A 23,756-nucleotide genomic window follows, 5' to 3' on the forward strand; every position below is an offset into this window, starting at 1 on the left:
TTTATTTTTCACGACAAAAAACCTTATTGGAGTCTGTTCTTCCAAGTTGCTTAATTGGATTTAATAATTGCATTCTGTGCTGTGGGAGGGCGTGGGAATTCTGGAGGGCAACCAAGCAAAGCATAGACTGCATACAGGGCAGTTCTGAAGTTTGATTTATTACGGCCATTGGCCCATATCGAAAACAATACATCAAAATTTATCCATAAACAATACAATTTAAACAGTTAAAATCCAAGTTAAAACACCCATATAAAACCAATTTTACTTCAATTAAGTAAACACTATACACAATAAGCTCCCTCTATGTAAACCGAAATTCAAATCCCTCGGATTTTGGGAGATATGCGTCTTAGTTCTGGCACTTATTGATGGTTCTTAAGTTTAGCTAAGCTGTCAGAGTCATACAGTGATCCATTTCTCCTCTTTTGAAATAAGACATTAATCAGGTATCTAGCGACTGCAAGGGATCTACTTGTGTCTTCGTCGTTTAATAAGTATATTATTTGGGCTTCCTGAGGTCTGTCAGCAATTCTCGATAAGTATGGGGCCAGAAACTTGGACCGTGAAGCCGAATGTAATGGACAACAGAAGATTATATGATGTAACGATTCTATAGATCCACTTTTACAGTCACAGAGGAGTGAGACCTGCATACAGGGCATTTTTATTATTGTTGCCTCTTTGAGCTGCTCTCCATGAATGCAGCGTTAGAAACGTTATTATTCTAAGTGATGCAAGGTCAGCCCCAAACAGGTTGCTGCCTGAGACAAAAATGTCAGAAGCTGACTGTACTGCCAGAGGAATATTACGGCAACATTGGTGAGGGGAAGGTGTCCACTGCTGCAGCCAAGACTAGCTTAGGTGACACAGGTGACTCATGCAGTGCTCTTGTCCACCAGAGAGGAAGAGCTGAGGAGGGAAAGCTGAGAGGCTTTTGCTATTGGTTCATCCACACACACCAGCATCTGTCTCCTGGGGCATTCATTCTGCCTAATAATGGACCTAATGGTCACGTTAAGTGTAATGGGTTTATTTCACACAGAAATGGAAAATGTATATGCATTAATAAAGGTTTAAAATGGGGAAATTCTATTGCTAACATTGGTTTTCCCCCAAACAATAAGTTTCTAAGGATTCCCCGTTGATTGTTTCTCTACTCTGTGCTGAGAGTGAAGGTAAAGGTAAAGGGACCCCTTTAGGTCCAGTCGTGGCCGACTCTGGGGTTGTAGCGCTCATCTCGCTTTATTGGCCGAGGGAACCGGCATACAGCTTCCGGGTCATGTGGTCAGCATGACTAAGCTGTTTCTGGTGAAACCAGAGCAGCACACAGAAACACTTTACCTTCCCACCAGAGTGGTACCTATTTATCTACTTGCACTTTGACGTGCTTTTGAACTGCTAGGTTGGCAGGAGCAGGGACCGAGCAACGGGAGCTCACCCCGTCGCAGGGATTCGAACCGCCGACCTTCTGATCAGCAAGTCCTAGGCTCTGTGGTTTAACCCACAGCGCCACCCCATCCTGAGAGTGAAGGTATTGGGTTGCAAATTTGCCATCTTGAAAGGTGGTGGCTGTTAGTCTTTCTCTGAACACAGCAGAGAACAAAAGCATGTGATAATAGCTCTCCAAAAAGAGCTGCTTAGCCTTAGGCAGGCTGGGATGGGGCAGGGCGGAGGGAGACGCCATTTTGATTTTGGGATTACCTCATATTTTCTAAGATGCTGAGCCTGTGCTGGACAGCACACAAAACATTTTATGGGTATTTTTTTTTTAAAGTACATTTGATGTTTTAATGAAGAAAGTTCTGCCCTAAAAGTTTGAATAGTGTTTTTTTATGGGCCTGGGCAATGATTCATTCCAAAAGGAGTCAGTTCTTATGCTTCCAGTCACTTTAAACTGTGTAATATTAATATCTGCAACAGGCCAGCCCTGCTTGTATGCCAGACAAAAAGTGCCTGGTTGGGATTCCCATGGTCCACACAGTGCCTGCTCCCAATTTGAGCTGACAACATGGGGAAAGAGCCTTTGTTCAAAGCAGGGAGGGGAATTTGCTGCAGCACAGCTGCCATCATCCTTGACCATTGGCTGTGCTGATGGAAGTTAAGACTCCAACCACCATAGGTTCCTTGCCTCACACATGAAGGAAAATTCCATCGGGGTGGAAAGTGGTTGTTAGCCGAGCACTGCGTAAATGCTATACTTATTTCTCAGCCTTCTTTTCAAGGGCACACTCTGCTGTAAGGTATAATAGCAAGATGGATCGACAAGTGCGGCTTTAACATTCGTGGACGAGGTTCCATTTGCAAAGCTGGTGTTTAAGGCGAAGGTCGCCGCCGAATGATTGCAGTCATTGCAAACAGTGGTGTGCTCAGAAACTTGAGGCATATTGTTTCAGGGGAAGAGTGTTTGAGTCAGGCAGTGGGCAGAATAAAATAAAAGTACAAGTGCTAGAAAGGTTGATGCGGGCCGAGAGTTATTCACTATTGTGGAGAAGCTGGAACATCATTGCCTGGCATGAGTAAGAAATTATGGAGCGTGAGAAGAAGAAAAGAAGAAGAGTTTGGATTTGATACCCCGCCTTTCACTCCCTTTAAGGAGTCTCAAAGCAGCTAACATTCTCCTTTCCCTTCCTCCCCCACAACAAACACTCTGTGAGGTGAGTGAGGCTGAGAGACTTCAGAGAAGAATGAATGGCCCAAGGTCACCCAGCAGCTGCATGTGGAGGAGCGGAGACGCGAACCCGGTTCCCCAGATTACAAGACTACTGCTCTTAACCACTACACCACACTGGCTCTCGTGAATGGTGAAGGTAGAAGAAAGGAAGAGGCAAAGTCTCAGTCAGCTTGATAGGGCCCATGGGCAACCCAGTGAGGAATAAGAGTCTGAGGCAAGAGGGAAGAAATAATGCCTAATTCTCATTGAAGTGTATAATGTGTGTCTGGACTGTATCAGGTCAGATTGTCCCATGAGGGATCATATCTGAATGCACTTGCTTTCTTTAAAAAAGTTTAAAAGTCTTCACATAGAAAATTAGATGGCAAAGGGAATTTAGTTGTGTCCCAACACGGGCATGTTCCATGCTCAAGCTAATACAGTGGAACCTTGGTTCCCAAACTTGATACCCTCTGGAAGTCTGTTTGACTCCCAAAACGATTCAGGAACCAAGGTGCGGCTTCCGATCGGCTGCAGGAGCTTCCTGCAGCCAATCGGACGCCACGGAAGCCGCGCCGGATGTTCGGCTCCCAAGGAACGTTCGAAAACCGGAACAATCACTTCCGTTTTTCAATCGTTCAGGAGCCAGAATGTTTAGCTCCCAAGGCGTTTGGAAACCGAGGTTCCACTGTAATAGTAATATTACCTTCATCTTGATCGGCAACTTAGACTCAGGGGAGCCAATTTGGACCCCAGGTTATGGGTGCCCAGTGTGGTACCAGAGGTCAGGTTCCAAGGTCTTAGTAGGCCTCAGAAAGCATCTCTGATGCCTTGGAGATGCTGTCCGAGGCCTTGCGAGACCTCAGACACTGCCTGGGGGCCCTGCGGTGTGGGGCCCCTGCTTAGACTTCTGTTATTCATATGCGTGGGAAAGGAGTGAAGGACCTATGGATTCCACCCAGAACTAAGGTTTTATTATAAGTCTTTGGCTTTATGAATGACCAACCAAAGGCTTCTTTGGTGGATGTAGGATGTAAATTCAGTTTTCTTTCTTCTTTCCCTAGATCATTTTGTCTGTGATCTTTGAGAGCGGACTGACTGAAAATAGAAACTTGACAGATGCCTGTTCCACTGCCACCACCTGCTCCTCCTCTTCCACCATCTCTTTCTGGAGGAGCCCCACCACCAGCACCACCTCCTCCTCCTCCTCTTCCGTCATCTTTCTCTGCAGCTCCACCACCACCATGTCCTCCTCCTCCTCTACCTTCTTGTTCTGGAGGTCCACCACCTGCCCCGCCTCCACCTCCCCTTCCATCACCTTCTTCTGGATGTCCACCACCACCACCACCACCTCCTGCCTCTTTTCCATCATCTTCTGGAGGCCCACCATCACTGCCATCTTCATGCCCTTTGGTAAGGCTCATCTTTCGATTTTTTTCCTTGATTGTGAAGAGTATAACCAACATTGAGGTCTCACAATTAAAATTCTGTTTTGGACTTAGAAACTTAGCTACAAAGTCCTGGGTTTAAAATGTCTTATCTGTAGGTGTTATTCAAATACAGGTTGTTGTTTTTTTTAACTAGAAGTCACATATCACAGGCTAGACTTGGTAAATAAAAACACTAATGGTATATTCTATTCCACTCAGACGTAAACCTAGGAATAATCCTTGCTAAACTCAGCGAGGCTAGTGGTACCTCAGGTTACATACACTTCAGGTTACAGAGTCCGCTAACCCAGAAATAGTGCTTCAGGTTAAGAACTTTGCTTCAGGATGAGAACAGAAATTGTGCTCTGGCGGTGCGGCGGCAGCAGGAGGCCCCATTAGCTAAAGTGGTGCATCAGGTTAAGAACAGTTTCAGGTTAAGAACAGACCTCCAGAACGAATTAAGTACTTAACCTGAGGTACCACTCTACCACCTTTCATCAAAGGATCATAGGGCAGTTTCAGGTTGGGTGTCTCCCAGCCCGACCTGGAGTTCCCAGGCATCTTCTGCTTGCAAGGCACGTGGTCCATCACTGTGCTTCCTAATATCCTAACTTCAGAGGCTGAGGCGCTGCCATATGTCTGCAACTTCCCGGACATTGCTGGAATTTCTGAAAATCAGTGAAAACCTCTGGGGCAACATATGTCGGAAGTGTTTCTTTTTTCCTTTAAAAACCGCTAATTTCCCTCATTTAAAATAGCTCAAAAACTTTCGTGTCCAGATTTTTACGTTTTGAAATATGGCAACCCCTCGGAGGTTTTTATTTCTTCATTTGCACAGAGAATTCATAGGCCTTGGTGTCTGTATCACGCACCTGCTAAGATTACCCAGCTGTTACTGCAGCTGCTGGGTTTTCTAAGGAAACTGGAATGAAGCTTAAGGAATGTAAATGAAATGAGTCCTCACATATGCATTTCCTGTCCTGCAGTTGTAGCAACTGTCCAAGATGTTTGCATATTGTCCATTCTGTTTTCTGCATCGTTTGATCACCTCCACCTATTGGGAACAGTATTTCCCCCCAGTATTGTGGATGCTATTTGTTAAAAAAAAGGCTTACCTGAATACAGTATTCTTTTTTGACAAAGCCATTTCTACCACTTCCGGTTAGAGACTCATGTTAGGCCTTATAATAATATAAATGATACAAATACAGCAAATTGTGAATACACACACATACGCACACTTCCTAGTGAGTAATTGGATACAGCGGGACTTCTTTATAAACAAACATTTATAGGATCAGACTACTGATTGAGGGATTAATGGACTAAGACCCATATGATAAACCATCTAACACTTTTTAAATTGAATGACATAATCATAAAAACTGAGTCCCATTTTCTTTAACGGGATTAGGAGATCGGTGCCTTCCTGCTTTCTGTGATTAGTAGAATTTGAATTTGAATAGAAGCCCACTTGAATAATTTGCACATACGACTCTGTTCACAGAATATAGCGTTTCGAAGCAGAACATTCTGGGTTTTTTTTAAACAGCCAAATTTATTCTGCCTTTCTGCCAAGCAATTAATGTTTTTCTTAGGATACTTCACTAGATTGTATTAAATCCGACATATATTAAATCACCTCAGTGAATTCAATAGGACTATTTTTGCTTAATTGTTGTCACCTTTATTTAAATAAAAACACCTCTCTGCGCTTAACTAGGGTTGTGGGAATTTAACATGGAGTCTGGCATCTGATGTAGGAGTGAGAATAAAAGAGAAAATTGTATTGGGTATCATGAAGGATATTACATAAATTGCTTTGTGGATTTTTAAAAATACCTTTAACACTTTATTTTTCACTGGGAGGGGGTAACATTGAATTTCAATACACTAAGCTGTCTGGAAAATTACTGCAAGCTCCTGCATTTGAAGCAGGTGTTCATTTATTCTGTCTGATACTATTGCAATGAGAAACAGTTTTCTTGAAGGCATCCTTGCAGGCAGATGGTGGCAACGATGTAAATAAGGGGGGGGGGGGGAGAGATACTTATTTATGAACTTCCTGCGACTGCACTGTTTCAAACACTAGAAGATGCTTCTTTGACAAATCCAAAATAATTAATGCTTTTCTCGAATAACAACCCATTCACATTGCTGTTAGTGCTGAAACAGAATTCTCTTTAAGAAGAAAAATAATATCACAACCTTTATCCCTATCTCCATGTGCTTGGGAGTAAACCTGGTTGAGTTCAATAGGGCTTACTTCTGAGTCAGCATTGTGCTGGGTGGAAAACGCAGACAAATTTGAAGCAATCTCAATTTATTTTGTCTGCAGACTGATGCAAGCTCACAAAATGTGTGAATGTCTGCTGCCCTTTACACTCCATTACTGCATTATTTACTGTTAGTTAATTAATGAAAGCAAATTAATTAATAGCCTGTCTTTGACAAAAGACACCGGGGCAGTTTTCAGCAGCACAAAAAAAATACAACATGACTTAATTAAAACAGTCAAAGTTAAAAACAACAACAACATCTTGCCTCTTTTAGATAACACCTGAGTGGCTGACCTGGGCAGATAGCCAGCTCCCCCTCCTACCCAGAACATAATTGCCAAAGCCTGGCTCTAGACCTGAGGTCTAGGTAAAAGTTAGGCTCTAGGCCCAGGGGTGCGGAGCTCGTTGGACAACAACGGCCATTATCCCTGACCACAGACCATGCTGGCTGAAGTCTTTGGGAGCTGGAGTCTATCAACATCTGGAAGCTACAGGTTCCCCCCTCCCCCCCTTCTCTAAGCAGTGGGGTTCTGGGAGTGAAATCTGAAAGAGGCAGGTGTGGTCTGAAAACTTAAGTAACAAGGCAGATTATAAAGTGAGCTGGAAGCATGTACATAACTGAAAGCACGTAGCGGTCTAAATCCAAAACAGCAATCAAAGCTAGGTAGCAGGTGCCTAGGGAGAGTCTTCACAGAAGGAGCAAGACGCTCATGCAGACTGAGGAGTGATATCTGATTCAAGGGATTGGTGGGTGGTGATTGGCCCTTGGGTCAGGTATGCTCAGGTATTAAAGATAAAGGGGCCCCTGACGATTAGGTCCAGTCGCGGACGACTCTGGGGTTGCAGCGCTTGTCTCACTTTACTGGCTGAGGAAGCCGGCATACAGCATGACTAAGCCGCTTCTGGCAAACCAGAGCAGCGCACGGAAACGCCGTTGACCTTCCCACCGGAGCAGTACCTATTTATCTACTTGCACTTTGGCGTGCTTTCGAACTGCTAGGTTGGCAGGAGCAGGGACTGAGCAACAGGAGCTCACCCCGTTGCGGGGATTCGAACCGCTGACCTTCTGATCGGCAAGTCCTAGGCTCTGTGGTTTAACCCACAGCGCCATTACAAGCCTAGATAGCACACTCAGAGCACTGTGTTCAATGTGCTGGGCTTGCAGTGGAAAGATAGGATTGTAGAGTTGGAAGGGGCCAGGGTGGGTGTGGGTGTCATCCTGCAATGCAGGAATCTTTTGCTCAACATGGGGCTCAAACCCATGACCTTGAGATTAAGAGTCTCACGTTCTTTACTGACCGAGCCATCCCAGCTGCCATGTTCAGGAGGGAAGGTACAAGAACCTTTGAGGCCTCCGTGACACCAAGCATTTTCAACTTCCTGTAGCTGAGCCCAGAGTTTAAATTATAGGGGAGCCACCCGCCGCAGTGCAATTCCTGCTTTTCAAGGGAAAGATTTTGGATGGACAAGGCCATCAAAATGAGGCAGCCATCCAAGGTGGCAGATGCAGAGGGCAGTCTTGGCAAGATGAGTCATTGTGCCAGGGGCACTGCCCTGTGCTAACCTGCTGTCTATGGGAAAGGCTGTCCCGTCTCCAATGCTGAAGTAAGATTCAACTGGTCCATTTGGAGGCTAGTCCATTTGGGCAAGAGCTGAGCCCTGCCAAGTGAAATGGCAAGCAATTTTTTAAAAAGCTTTTATTGGAAACAAGGGAGCCTTTGTACAGCCACCTGTACCCACAAAATCCTCCTAGGAACCTGGAATCCTGATGGTGCATAGTCCTCGGTCACACAGAAGTGTCCATCCATCACCAGGGTTGGGCGATATATTGATACCTTATCCAAAACCAGTCCATATTATGATATCGGTTTCATCATTTTTGACCTGGCAATACATCATGAATCATGTTGCATGTGTGTGTGCTATGCCAAAAAATCACAATGTGGGACAATCTGTGAAGCCCACCAATGCCTCTACGTAGCTCCGTGCTTACAGTGGTGCCTCGCAAGACGAAAAGAATCCGTTCCGCGAGTCTCTTCGTCTAACGGTTTTTTCGTCTTGCAAAGCATCCCTATTAGCGGCTTAGCGGATTAGCGCTAATAGCGGCTTAGCGGCTATTAGCGGTTTAGCGGCTAAGTGGCTATTAGCGGCTTAGAAAAAGGGGGGGAAGGGAAAAAACTCGCAAGACTCACAAGACATTTTCGTCTTGCGAAGCAAGCCCATAGGGAAATTCGTCTTGCGAAGCGCCTCGAAAAACGGAAAACCCTTTCGTCTAGCGGGTTTTTCATCTTGCGAGGCATTCGTCTTGCGGGGCACCACTGTATTTCAGACATTGTGATATATTAGTATATTGCAATATTTAGCTGGTGATACCCTCCTCCTTCTTCTTTGGTGATCACTTGTAGCCGAGTAAGATTGTCTTCCATGAACACGGTCTTAGCTATTTGTCCGTAAGTGACTGTGGAGGCCAATTCTGGATCCACACATCCTTCCACAGTGGGGACATGGCTTTCCAGGAGGGAGTTGATCACGGTGAGGGTTTGCCAAGTGTGCCTTCCTCTTAGCGCGTTTCTCCCTTTCATCCTGAGTTTGAGCGTCTTCAAAGCCCATGACACCTTTGGTAAAGCCTGTTCTCCAACTGGAGCGCTTGCAGTCCAGTGTTTCCCAGTTGTCAGTGCTTATACTACATTTTTAAAGATTTGCCTTGAGAGAGTCTTTGAACCTCTTTTGTTGACCACCAACATTACGCTTACCATTTTAAAGTTCAGAATAGAGTAGTTGCTTTGGAAGACGATCATCAGGCATCCGCACAACATGACCAGTTCAACAAAGTTGATGTTAAAAGTTGGTGATATATTATGAAGATGAAAACCAGATATTGCCCAGCCCTCCTGTTTGCTTTTACATAGTTCCATCCTTATTTCAGACATTGTGATATATTGTGATAGGTTGTGATGTTTAGCTTCCGGAGGCGGCGCGAAACAGCAATGGCAGTCCTCTTCGCGCTCTGAAGAGGGGCTCCGCAGGAAAGGGTCGTCCGCTGCGGCATAGCGGTGACCCATTAAGAAAAACCACGGGCAGAGTGAGCTCGTGGCCGTGGGACTCGGCGGGCGCCAGAAGCCCCCCCAGAAATGGGAAAGGAACCCTGTAAGGGGCTCCGGAACATGAAAGGGGGAGCGGCGCTGTGAGTTCATCGCTCTTTCTGCGGGAAGCAAAGCCGCGCGGCTGCTGCTGATGAGCGCCGACCTTTCTTCTTGGAACATCAGATTTGCAACTACAACCCGTGAGTAAGGGGACTTGAAAATTATCGGGACTAAAGTACCTTAATTCGGCTGAAAACGGGAAACGTAACCAGGAAGTCCGTCTCCCGACCGTGCTAAAGAGATCAAAGTAAAGTTTTGACAAGCGGGAAGCGTTTAGAAAGAACTTTAAAAAAGATTGGACCATTGTGCTGATAATTGAACTTTTGGCAGGGAAATTAAAAGAGACAATTTCGGAGTATTTATGTTGGTCTTTTGATTGGATTCCCCCTCTTCCCTTGGGATTTATAAATAACTGAGGAAACCAAATCTGCGGACTGCCAGGGTAAAGAAGAACTGTCAAACTGCTGAAACTGTATCTAACGTTGAAAGTGTTGCATGTAAACGTTACATCATAGAAGAAATAGGGAAACTGTTTCTTGCACCTTTTCTGAGACTTTGTATTAATTTGGGAAAAGCTCCATGCTAAAAGGAAACTAAAAGGCTCTTTAGATCTTTAGATTTTTCGGACTGCTGGGACCTCAAAGAAGGGAAAACCTCTTTCTTTCGGTTGAACTATATTGTACTCCCCCTAGAGGACTTTGGATTTATAATTGTCTGGGAACTACACTTTGTTTTGATCCTTTGCTGCTTTGTTGTTTATATTTTGGAACTGCCTTTCTCATGGGAATATACACAGTCTGACCTTGACATACAGATGGGATTGGAATGAGTGACACAGGGAAAACAAGATTGGCTAAAATAAAGGCAAAACAATTGGTACAAACAACCTTGACTTCTCAACCACGCAGATCATCTGTCCCAGCTGTTTTAGAAATACAAAAAGGGGCAGTTGAGCAGACATCTACAGGGGATATGGCTTCAGGAGGATCTGAAAAAGTTTTAAATCAGATCTTGGAACAACTGGCAATTTTAAACAAAAAGGCGGATGAACATTTGACTAAAATTGATCAAGCCACATCCTCTATAAATAAATTGACTGACCAGGTGGCCCAACATACACAAGCAATTGGGAATCTTCAGGAAGTAACGGCAGAGAATCGCAAACTGGCTGAGGAAGCCAAGCAAAAAGCAGAGGAAGCCAACTTGAAGGCCGAGGCAATAAAGGTGGAGGTGAAGCCGTTGCATAAACAGATTAGTGAGCAGCAGGCTTACTTGTCGATGACTGAACTGAGAAACCGGGAAAGTAATCTTAGACTTAGAGCTATTCCAGAACTTGAACAGGAAGATTTGATTGGTTATTTGACATTAGAGTTTTCAAAGTTCTGGGGTATTGAAGAGGACAAGGATTTTAAAATTGTAACTGCTTTCAGATTGGGAAGAGTGACGAGGAAGGACAGACCCAGAGACTGTTTGATCATTTTAAGATCTAAGCAAGAGAGAGATAAAATATTAGGCCTTCACTTTGGAAAATCGCTTGACATTCAGGGCAGCAGAGCAGAAATTTACAGAGACATACCGAAACAGCTTTTGGATCTCAGAGCTACGTATACAGAACTTGCAAAATTATTGAGAGGTAATTCAATTCCTTATAGGTGGGAGTTCCCTCAAGGGATATCTTTTAACTTCAAAGGAAAGAAAGTTAAAATCAAAACAGCAGAAGACCAACAAAAGTTTTTAAACGACCACGAAGAGGATCTACAGAAAGGAACAATAGGAGCCTGGCCACCACCACCACCTGCACCTACACTGGTACCTACACCCTCGGGACCAGAGGACCCAAAGAAAGGGACGCCACTACAGGACCAATAGACTGATCCAGGATGTCTCTGCAGCTTCTTAGTTGGAATATAAATGGTGGAAATTCCCCAGAGAAAAGAAGAAGAATCTTTCATATATTGAAAAAAGAACAATTGGACATTATTTGTTTGCAGGAAACACATGTGACTAGGCTCCATAGAAAAGTGTTAATTAATAAAAGACTAGGCCAAGAATTTATTTCATCGGATAAAGTCAAGAAAAGAGGAGTGGTGATTTATGCAAAGGAGAGCCTGTCACCAAAACTTTTATTTAAAGATGAGCAAGGAAGAATTTTGGCTATTGAAATACAGGCCCAAGGAGAAAAATTTTTGTTATTAGGAATTTATGCACCGAACGAGGGGAAATCAGAATTTTATAGGAAACTGCATGAGACAATTCTGGACTATCTGGACTATACCAACATCATTATGATGGGAGATATGAACGGAGTGGTCTCCACAAATATGGATAAGTCGCAAGACCAAAATTTAACAAAAGATGGTAGACTACCCAAAACTTTTTTTGAACTAACTGACAATATGGACTTGATCGATACATGGAGGACAAAGAACCCCTTAGGTAGAGAAGGAACTTTCTTTTCTGAGGCTCATTTGTCATGGACAAGAATAGACCAAATATGGATGTCTAGAAGGCTGGCACCTATGATCAGAAAAGTGGAAATCTGCCCAAAAACCTGCTCCGACCATAACGCTATGAAAATGGAACTAAGACTTACTCCAATCGGCTCCTTTAGATGGAAAATGAATGACACCCTATTAAGAGATCAGGAAATTGTGAAGAAGGCCCAAAAAACTTTGAAAGATTATTTTGAAATAAATCTGAATACCACGGTGGAAAGGAGAACAATCTGGGACGCAAGCAAAGCAGTTATGAGAGGGTTTCTGATACAACAGAACACGATAAAGAAAAGATTTTGGAATGGGAAAAAAGATAAGATTTTAGAGAAGATAAGAGATGGAGAGAAAAAGTTGAGATCCAAACCAAAATCGAAGGAGATCTTGAGAGAAATTAAATTTTACCAAGCACAGTATGCGAAATTGATAAACCAAGAAGTCGAGTGGAAAATTAAACAAATGAAACAAAGATCATTTGTTTTTTGTTTTTTTTTATACATATTTATTAAAGTTTTTTGAATACAAATGCATGAACAATAAACAACATTACTTATATCATAACATAATTTCGTCACTTCTTTGGACTCCCTCACGTCTCCCGCTCGCACTTACATCGTTACAAAAAAAAATTTCCAAGCAAGTTACCCTCTTGTTTGCAATCTTATCTCCGCTCATTTAAATAAAAACCTAGCAATTCTCCAAAAAGTTTATTTTTTCCTTAATCTCACTTAACGTCAAATTCAGATCTAATTCAGTGGTGGGCAATTATTTATGATCTAGCATCCTTCTTAACATTCAACCAAATTACAATATTTTTGTAAGTAAATCTTGAATTTCCTCCAGTCTTCCTCAACCCTCTCCTGTCCCAGGTCTCGGATTCTACCAGTCATCTCGGCCAGTTGCATATAGTCCATCAGCTGCTTCTGCCACTCTTCCAGTGTGGGTAGATCTTGAGTTTTCCAGCTCTTAGCGATGAGTATCCTTGCTGCCGTTGTTGCATACATAAAAAATGTTCGGTCCTCCTTTAACACCTTCTGGCCGACAATACCCAGAAGGAAGGCCTCTGGTTTCTTAGTGAAGGTATACTTAAATACCTTTTTCAACTCATTATATATCATTTCCCAGAAGGCCTTCACTTTAGGGCAGGTCCACCAGAGGTGGAAGAATGTTCCTTCATGTTCTTTACATTTCCAACATTTATTATCAGACAAATGGTATATTTTGGCAAGTTTAACTGGGGTCATGTACCATCTATATATCATTTTCATTACATTTTCCTTCAGAGCATTACATGCAGTGAAGTTCAGCCCAGTGGTCCACAACCTTTCCCAGTCCTCAAACATAATATTATACCCAATGTCCTGAGCCCACTTTATCATAACTGATTTAACCATTTCGTCTTGTGTATTCCATTTTAACAGCAAGTTATACATTCTTGATAATACCTTAGTCTTTGGTTCTAACAATTGTTTCCAACTTCGATTTCTCCACCTGGAACCCTACCTTTTTATCGTTTTTAAAGACTTCTTTAATCTGAGCGTAATGTAACCAGTCTCGCACTTTATCCTTCATTTTCTCCAAACTCTGCAATTTCCAATTGTCTCCATCTTTTTCTAATATTTCCCAATATTTTGGCCATTTGGCCTCCATATTGGGTCTTTTTCGGGCCTTAGCTTCCAGAGGTGAAAGCCACCTCGGAGTTTTGTTTTCCAATAAGTCTTTGTACTTTGTCCAGACATTAAATACTGCTTTCCTGACAATATGGTTCTTAAAGACCTTATTGATCCTAAGAAACAAAGATCATTTGAATCAGCTAACAAGTGTGGGAAATTATTAGCATGGCAGTTGAAAAAGAGACAAAAATTGAATACAGTTACTAACTTAGAGATTGAAGGGAAAGATATCCAGAAACCCGAAGAAATTAGGAAGTGCTTCCAGAGATATTTCAAAAAGCTTTACACTCAAGGGCCACAAGAAGAGACTGAGATAGAACAATTTTTGAAAACAAATGGATTACCAAAACTCGCTCAGGAAAAGAGAACAATCCTGAATCATAAAATAACACAACAAGAAATAGAGGGTGCCATTCAGAATATGCAATTAGGCAAATCTCCAGGTCCAGATGGACTTACCTCCAAGTATTATAAGATATTGAAAGACTTTTTGACACAACCATTAATGGAGGTATGCAATCAGATTTTGGAGGGGAAGAAGGCGCCGGAATCGTGGAAAGAAGCTTTCATCACATTGATTCCTAAAGTGGAAACTGAAAAGACTCAACTTAAGAACTACCGTCCCATCTCACTCCTAAATGTGGATTACAAAATCTTTGCAGACATTTTGGCAAGTAGATTTAAAAAAGTATTAAACGAAGTAATTCACAAGGATCAGGCAGGCTTTCTCCCAGGAAGACATTTGTCTGACAACACTAGGAATAATATTGACATTTTGGAACTTTTGCAAACCAACATCAATACAAAATCAGTGTTAATTTTTGTTGATGCGGAGAAGGCCTTTGATAACATTTCTTGGAGGTTTATGAAGAAAAATTTGGAAGGGATGGGAGTGGGACGGGGGTTTGAAAATGGAATAGAGGCAATTTATTCAGAGCAGAAAGCTAAATTGATAGTAAACAATGTGGTGACAGAAGAGTTTAAAATTGAAAAAGGAACACGACAAGGTTGCCCCCTATCCCCTCTATTATTTATTTCTGTTCTGGAGGTGCTTTTGAACATGATTAGGGAAGACCGGTTGGTACAAGGAATACAGGTCGGAGTGAAACAATTTAAATTGAAAGCTTTTGCAGATGATTTGGTTTTAACACTACAGGAGCCAGAATCTAGTACGAAGAGAGTGTTAGAATTAATTTATGAATTTGGTCGGGTAGCGGGGTTTAAATTGAATAAGCAAAAAACCAAGGTTTTGGAGAAAAAATTGACACCTTTGGAAATAGATGGGTTTCAGAAAGAGACAGAATTAAATGTTGTTAAAAAGGTAAAATACCTAGGGGTAAACCTGTCTGCTAAAAATTTGAATCTATTTAAAGATAATTATGAAAAATGCTGGTCAGAAATTAAGAAAGATTTAGAGATCTGGTCAAGATTGAAACTCTCCTTGTTGGGTCGAATTGCAGCTATAAAGATGAATGTATTGCCGAAGATGTTATTTTTGTTTCAGACCCTACAGATCGTGGACAGAGTGGAGTGTTTTGGGAAGTGGCAGAAAGATATTTCTAGGTTTGTCTGGCAGGGCAAAAAGCCCCGAATAAAATTTAAAATATTAACGGATGCAAAAGAGAGAGGGGGGTTTGCCCTGCCAGATTTAAGGTTATATTATGAAGCTGCGGCTTTCTGCTGGATGAAAGATTGGTTACTCCTTGAGAACACTGATGTCCTAGATCTGGAAGGGTACAATAACGCTTTTGGATGGCATGCATACTTGTGGTACGACAAGGTAAAGGTTCATAAAATGTTTAAAAACCATATTGTCAGGAAAGCCATATTTATGGTCTGGACAAAATACAAAGACTTATTAGAAGGTAAGACCCCGAGGTGGTTATCACCAGCGGAGGCCAAGGTTCGAAAAAAACCCAATATGGAGGCCGGATGGCCGAAATACTGGGAAATAATAGAAAAAATTGGAGACAATTGGAGGCTGCAGAGCTTTGAAAAATTAAAGAATAGGGTGCAAGACTGGTTTCATTATGCTCAAATTCAAGAGGTTTTTAAGTCGGACAAAAAAATAGGATTCCAGGTGGAAAAATCGAAATTAGAGACAGAATTGTTAGAACCTAAGACCAAGGTACTTTCGAGAATGTATAACTTGCTGCTTAAATGGAACACCCAGGATGAGATAGTCAAATCAGCCATGATAAAATGGGCTCAGGATATTGGGTACAACATTATGTTAGAAGACTGGGAAAGGTTATGGACCACTGGAATGAAATTCACGGCATGTAATGCCTTGAAGGAAAATATTATGAAAATGATATATAGGTGGTACATGACCCCAGTCAAACTTGCAAAAATATATCATCGGTCTGATAATAAATGTTGGAAATGTAAGGAGGCTGAAGGGACATTCTTTCACCTTTGGTGGACTTGTCCAAAAGTGAAGGCCTTCTGGGAAATGATCTATAATGAGTTAAAAAAGGTGTTTAGGTACACCTTTCCTAAGAAACCAGAGGCCTTCCTCCTGGGCATTGTGGACCAAAAGGTGTTAAAGAAGGATAGAACTCTTTTTATGTATGCAACCACAGCAGCAAGAATACTCATTGCAAAATATTGGAAGATACAAGACCTTCCCACGCTGGAAGAGTGGCAGACGCAGTTGATGGACTATATGGAACTGGCCGAAATGACGGGCAGAATCCGAGATTTGGGAGAAGAAACAATGGAAGAGGACTGGAAAAAATTTAAGGACTATTTACAAAAACATTATAAGTTGTATGAATGTTAAGAATCTGCACGATTTGGAAACTCTAGCTCCTGCAACTAGATTGGGAAAATAGAAGATTAAGTTATAAGTAAGAAAAAGTTGAAATTTAAAGTTAATTTATGTATTACTTTAAGGTATAAATAATTGACAAAAAGTACTTTAAATTTAGAAGTAAAATATTTTGAAAGATATAAATAAGATACGAAACAAGGTAATAATTTGCTGATATGTTTATTGTAAAGAATGCAGGGTGAGGGAGATGTGGGGAAGTCCAGTTAGCAACGTAAAAATGCATTTTGAAAGTTGGACTGTTTTTCCTTTTCCTCTTTTTTGTTTGTTTTTTTTTTTTTTTTGTAAATTGAAAATGTAATAAAAAAATTTATAAAAAAAAATAAAAATGATAGGTTGTGATGTTTAGCTGGTATTGGTATATTGCAATGTTGAAAACCAGATATTGCTCAGTCTTAGCAGTCGCACTCTTTGCTTGAAAACCAGGGGGGGGTTTTTTGTTTCCTTCTCATACCCATTGATGAATACAAGAGCATGAACACTCAAATGGAGTTAGAATGTGTTGGGTGGCTGTTCTGACCCACTGGCCCGCAGGAGCGCTTGTAGGGATGGTTGGGTGCAGGGATACCAAAGGAGGGTGCCAACAACATGAGAATGGCCTGTTCTAGTGCTTTATTCAAGAAGGCGTAGACTTGCGGCAAAGCATCCCACCAGTTCTCCTAGCCTTTGCAGAAGCAGATGGACACTGCAGCAAGGAGATGGCTTGTCTGCAGCCACACGTCTGGATGTACAGATGTTCTCTATGCACAAAGCATCATGTGTCATTTTGTCTAGGACTTCCCATCACTTCACCTGCCCAGAAGAGGACATAGGTGGCCAATACCCAGTTCTTACAGATAGCTCCCTTTTCTGGGAGCCCCACAGATAACATCAAACTAAGCCAATTAGCATGTTAGCAACGCAAATGAATGCAAACATAAGCAATGCATTCCCCCAGCAATCCAACAGTGGCCTTACTCCCCCTCTGCCCAAAAATTTATGTAAGTTTTTCATAGCTTCCCACTTGAACCTTCTATTTTTTTAAAAAAAGTCACACACACACACACACACAAACACACATTTTTGGGAGCAAAGATACTGTGTGGTAAAAAATAGAATAACCCTCTCTGCTGAACAGTCAGCCTATTAAATATATGACTCATTCCATCTTGTTTTAAAAAGGAAAGGAAAGAGGGAGATGCAACACTTCTTATCTAACCTGACATTTCTTGTATGCGAAAGAGTAGAAATTCTCCTAGTGTGACAAGGTAAATGTATAGCCAAGTGAACACGTTCTAATTTAATAAGCCTGGGTCATAGGAATTAATTCTATCCTGATCTACTGGAGCAATTTGAGGGATTCAGTAAAACACACTGTCTTCCAGTTTTTGTCGTCTTCAGAGCCTTGGCAAAAGGCCCAAATGTTTTTCTTTCTAATGGTGTGCTCTTTGCTTTTCTAATAATAACATAAAAGGCTGAACAAGACTGACACCTTTCTCGCTGTCTCTCTGCTTACAAATTCTGCAGCCTTGGAAGAAAATCAATTTTCCATTCATTGCCAGAGTTTCAAAGGGCTAATCTATTTTATTTTTTTAAAAAAAGCAAACGGGGATGTGTGTGTACCCAAGATTGTTCATCATCAGAGTCGAACTACTGAAAATAATGGACATGAATTGGTCATGTTCATTAATTTAAGTGGGCTTACTTTGAGTATGATTGGGTACAATCCAATGTATTGTGGCATTGCACCCCAATCTCCAAGTGGTATGAGATTCCAGGAGCTTTCCCAGGGTTTGAATTTTCTTTGGAATGAGGTACAGAGACGACTGTGGTGTCTTTCATGGTATATGGTTTATTTGCACATATATGCAAACTGAGCCTACAATGGAGGGGTTTGCAGCATTCGGACCCCAAGAGGGTCTTGTTTCTCCCGTAGCCACAGCCTTAGATTCCAGCAGAAATCAAGCATGGCTCTGACCCCATGCCTTCCCAGCCTGCTGTCTCACTTCCAGCTTCTAGCACACATAACTCCAACTCTCCACTCTGACCTTTGTTTTTCTAAGTAGCAGTCAGTGGAAAGGGGCCCACCCATTTTCTATCCGGCACAAATCCATTTCCTTTGTTACCTTAATCACCCATGACCACACCAGGAAGCTAGCAGACTCTCCAAGTGTCCTATTTTTCCAGGGACAGTCTCGGATTTATAGAAGCCATTCTGATTTGATCCTGGAATGTCCCACTTTCCCTCTATTTCCATTGGAGAAGCATTGGAGGGTATGGTTATACAACCTCCAAGCCAAGGAGATAATTAACCATACAGCCTTTAGAAGACATCCGAAGGCAGCCCTATATTGGGAAGGTGGTTTTTTTTTAATGTTTAACGTTTTACTATGTTTTTATATATGTTGGAAGCTGTCCTGAGTGGCTGGGACAACCTAGTCAGAGGGAGGGATATAAATATTATTATTATTATTATTATTATTATTATTGAATAAAAGGTAAAGGTACCCCTGCCTGTACGGACCAGTCTTGACAGACTCTAGGGTTGTGCACTCATCTTACTCTAGAGGCCGGGAGCCAGTGCTGTCCGCAGACACTTCCGGGTCATGTGGCCAGTGTGGCGAAGCTGCTCCGGCGAACCGGCACCAGAGCAGCACACAGAACGCCGTTTACCTTCCCGCTAGAAAGCGGTACCTATTTATCTACTTGCACTTAATTGTGCTTTCGAACTGCTAGGTGGGCAGGAGCTGGGACCGAACGACGGGAGCTCACCCCGCCACGGGGGTTCGAACCACCAACCATGCGATCGGCAGGTCCTAGGCGCTGAGGTTTTACCCACAGTGCCACCCGCGTCCCTGCATTTTTTTTTTAATTTTTATTATTGAATAGGACATCCTTATTTTCATTGGAGAAATGTTGGAGGGTATGAGCTAGCCTAGCTTTTCCAGGAATTTGAGTCGTCCTTTAGATTTTAACACTGGATTAGGTCTTAGAAGGGTCTTGGCAAACAGCCTATTCCACCCTAAACACAGGGCAATATACAGTCGTACCTTGGTTTTCAAACAGCTTAGTTCTCGAACGTTTTGGATCAACAACAACGCAAACCCAGAAGTGAGTGTTCTGGTTTGTGAGCTATTTTTGGAAGCTGAACATCTGATGGGGCTTCCACAGCTTCCGATTGGCTGCAGGAGCTTCCTGCAGCCAATCAGAAGCTGTGCTTTGGTTTTGGAAGTCGAATGGACTTCTGGAACGGATTCCGTTTGACTTGCAAGGTACGACTGTATTGCTTTGCTATTCCTACTAAAAGTAAAGATAGTTGCGTTGGGCAAGTCAAAATCCTTATTAGGGCAATACCACTATTAGGCCAACCAAAATGTTGCAAGTTCCTGGGCATTCCTAGCCATTTCCACAATGGTCAAGGGTTTACTGGCATCTGAAGTATCAGGGAAGGAAGATTGAATGCCCCAAAGTGACCAATTCCTCCTCTAATCCACCAAAATACACAATGCATTCTTGAATATAAGTACTGTGAATGAGCAGAGTTTACTACTCTGTCCAGCCTCCCCCCCGAAATTATCTACTTATTTTGGAAAGGGAGGGGGAATAGCTAGTATTTAGCATGCAGAGATGACACAAACTGTAGATATATGAACCCAGGAACAAAACCACAGCTGTTAGTTCTAAATTTAAACCTACGAGGTCCTGCTATCTCACCCAAGCAGCAGAGCTACGGCAAAACGGTTTGTGGGAGTTGCTGTGATAAATTATTTGTAACAGCACTGGAAAACAAGAAGCAAGGAGTTATTTTGTTCCAGTGATGTTTCTTCAGTTTTTCACAGTACGTATTGCTTATTCTTCCAGAGGAGATAGGTGAAATTGGTGGTAAATTCCACTGTTGCGTGTGCTGTAGCATTTGCTAATTACCGTATATGACTCATTCAGGTTTTTGGTAGCGATGGTAAATAACATTGTCTCTCTGTGAAATTTCTAAAGGCGCTTGAGGACTGAGTTATGGAAGCTAATTTATAAAGCAATATATTCATCCATGCATTTATTTATTTTTTGCAACAAATGTAGCCTTAAAGAATACAAGCTATTAAAGGGATTTTACATCATCCCCCCAGGAATGTTTCTAACAGGACAGTACCCAAGTGTGCCAACTAGAGGAGCTTATGCACTTTTAGAAGAAAAGGGAAATGAGGAACCTGCTGTTTAAAATGCTAATATATAGACTGGCAGTTCCTACCTTATCATTAGGAGGTAGGTTTGTGCTACTTGTGTTATATTGGGTATCTCTTTCAGACAAATAATAGCCTGTCCTTTGAGCATTTCGGGTGTTTACTTAATGGCATCAAGCACATTCTAATGTGAGCGATTGCTAGTGCACCGCTGCTGCTGCTGCAATTGTTTATTCTCTGTACAGTGGTGCCTTGGTACTCAAACAACTTGGAACCCAAACACTGCAAACACGGAAGTAAGTGTTCCGGTTTGCGAACTTTTTTCGGAAGCTGAACGTGCTCCATTTTGAGTGTTACACTTCCGATTTTTGTTTTGTTTTTGTGACTGTGTAGAACCAAGTTCAGCTACTGACTGATTGTGTGACTACAGTTTATTGTTTATTGCTTTCCTTTTATGGATCAATGGTCTCATTGGATAGTAAAATTCATGTTAAATTGCTGTTTTATGGGTTTTTTAAAGTCAGGATTAATCCATTTTGCATTACTTTCTATGGGAAAGCGCAGCTTGGTTTTGGAATGCTTTGGTTTTGGAACGGGCTTCCAGAACGGATTAAGTTTGAGAACCAAGGTACCACTGTATTTTAGAAGTTCTCTCTTGACTTTATTCCGTTTGTCATCACCATGTACCACACCACACACCCATACTACACCTCAACAAGGATATTATGGAGCTGAAAAAAATATTCAGAAAAGGGCAGCCTAGAGGATCAGTGACTGCTATGAGGACAGGTGACAACATCCAGTGCTTTAGGAGAGTAAAGCAGGGATATGATGATAAAGGTGTATAAAATTATTTTTGGTGTGGGGGAAATCTCATTGGCATCTGGTTGGCCACTGCTGCAGCTTAGTCTTGTCTGGATGTCACACCTGGATGTCCTACCCTCAAATAATAATAATAATATTAATATTTATTTCCCGCCCATCTGGCTGGGTTTCCTCAGCCACTCTGGGCAGCTCCCAACAGAATAAAAAAGCAATAACATATCATACATTCAGATAAGGATCTGCTGGATCAAACCGAAGGTTCAGCATTCTGTTTCTACAGTGGCAACAACAACAACAAAAAACCCTGTTGAAATCTCACAGGAAAGACACAGCAGCACAATTTTATTTTATTTTTTGAAGGAGATGCTGTTTACAGATCTGTGTCCTTTATCAGCTCCTTTCACTCTGGAAAAGTGTTTCACTTTTGTGTCCTAGCAGAGTATTGCCATGGAGATAATGTGTTGTTCCTTACGTTTGCCCCTTTTATCGACTGTGAATGAATGTCCAGGTCAGTCTAACTCTGCCAGAGAAGGGAGTAGGCATTTCTAGATAAGCTTATTTGACAATGTCAGGAATGCTATAATAAAGACTGGCTGTGGGAAGAATAAAAGGGTATTAAGCTTAGCCGTCAAATGGATCTTGGGGGTTATTTCAGGTAGTGGAGCTGCCTTTTCTGCAGAACGAGATCACAGCTGTGGTTGGAGGCAAACCTCCCTGTCACATGACTAAAGTTGTGTACAGATTTCCATTTACTCTGACTCCTGAAAACTTAAGCCACACTCACTTTGCGGTTAAGCTTAGGTGTGTACATTGGAGACAGCTATTGCGCATGCGCCGATGACAGCATGTGCACAGATGACAGCTTCATGAATAGGAGCTGGAGGAGGCTTCCCAGGCCAGGGAAACCAAATAGGAAATGCGCTTGGGGGGGGGGGGGAGATCCCAGCCTCCTCTCTGGAGGGGACAACAGCACACAGATGCAACTTGAGAAGCAGCAGGACTGGAAACCAACTTGCTGTACTTTAAGCCACTGAATCCGCTCCACTTCCTAGTGGGGAGGAGTTGCGGTGGACCAACCCACCCACTCCCCACTGGGGGTGGGGGACTTTGTCCCCCGTTGCCTGGGGGGGATCCTGGCCATGTCAGAGCCTGGCCAGCCAATCCACTGGCCAGGGGCGTGTGGTCAGAACTGTTTACACCGAGGAGCTGGAGGACTTCCTCTGTGGTTCGCTTCCTCAATCACCCTCCCTCCCTATTCTGCAAGTTTTAGGCACTGGCCTTGCTATGGACCTCGGCTGGTCGCCGTTGAGGGGCCGGGTAGGAATTTTTCCACTTGGCAAATTGGCACTGGCCATTTGGTTTTCACCTTCCTCGTAGCAATCATCACAACTTTGTTAGGGTTGTGGTTAGGCATTGTTTGATCTTGTGGGGGGGAGGGGAGGTGTGGCCATCACCTGCCCTCCAAGCTTAAGGGTATTCCGTTAAAGAAATCCGGGGGGGGGGGTGTTGATCCTGTCCGAAGCCTGGTTGGGGACTAGGGCCTTGACACGACCCCGATGGGAACACCAGGGGGAGCCTGAGTTGGTTCACATCGGCAGGGCTCCCCCTACCGGTGGTTTACCCTTACCGGACTTCCTGCGCAGCGGGCAGGAGTCAAATATAGTTGAGTCCAATCAATGCCTAAGCCAGTACTGCTCACATTCTGTAATTCAATAAAGTTGTGGCCAAATTTGCCCAATAACATACTCCTAATATCCGTGTCCTTGTGTAAGTTATTTCCCAATGAGGGGGTGGCCGCGGGGTCTCGACACGCATTGTGTATATAGCTCAAGAGTTGCAGAGTTTAGTATGTTGACTCACTTCCTCCAGACTTGCCTTTGTCCCAGCTTGCTTATGGTCAATGGAATAAACCGCACAAGCTGATCGAAAGTGGTCCTATATTGTGTGACTTCATCAAGAGAATTCCCCATGCCCGTTAGAGGAAGGATGAGTAGAAAAAAGCAAGAAAACAGCATTCAACTTGCATAAGATATGTTTGGCAGTCCCTAGACTTCAGCAGTCCTAAGCCACACCTGTCTTTTGCCCTGGTCGTAAGCAGGTGAAGTGAAAGTAAAACCCATTGTTTTCAGTTTCACCTGCTTCCGGTTGCACCGATCTGGTTTCCGCGGTCTTTGCAACAGTGAGAAACGGATTGACATGTTCAGTGAGTGTCAGTAAGCTGTAAATACAGGATCTAGTGGTGGGATTGTACCAGTATCACAGTGGGATTGT

General features: G+C 42.7%; 1 protein-coding gene across 3 annotated transcripts in view; it reads left to right on the plus strand.

Annotated features, from left to right (window-relative positions):
* Positions 1-23,756, plus strand: part of WIPF3 (WAS/WASL interacting protein family member 3) — a 44,115-nt gene that overhangs the window by 12,715 nt on the left and 7,644 nt on the right. For 2 of the 3 annotated variants that reach the window (XM_079948027.1, XM_079948028.1), the window contains exon 2: positions 3,718-4,066. In XM_079948027.1, coding sequence (XP_079804153.1) covers positions 3,773-4,066 — 294 coding nt within the window. In that variant the 5' untranslated portion in view covers positions 3,718-3,772. Of the gene's footprint in view, positions 1-3,717; positions 4,067-20,181; positions 20,321-23,756 lie in introns of those variants that run through there. The other variant, XM_079948029.1, reaches the window with a different exon arrangement.

This window comes from Podarcis cretensis (genome assembly GCF_951804945.1).
Source record: "Podarcis cretensis genome assembly, chromosome: 12".
NCBI classification, from domain to species: Eukaryota; Metazoa; Chordata; class Lepidosauria; order Squamata; family Lacertidae; genus Podarcis; species Podarcis cretensis.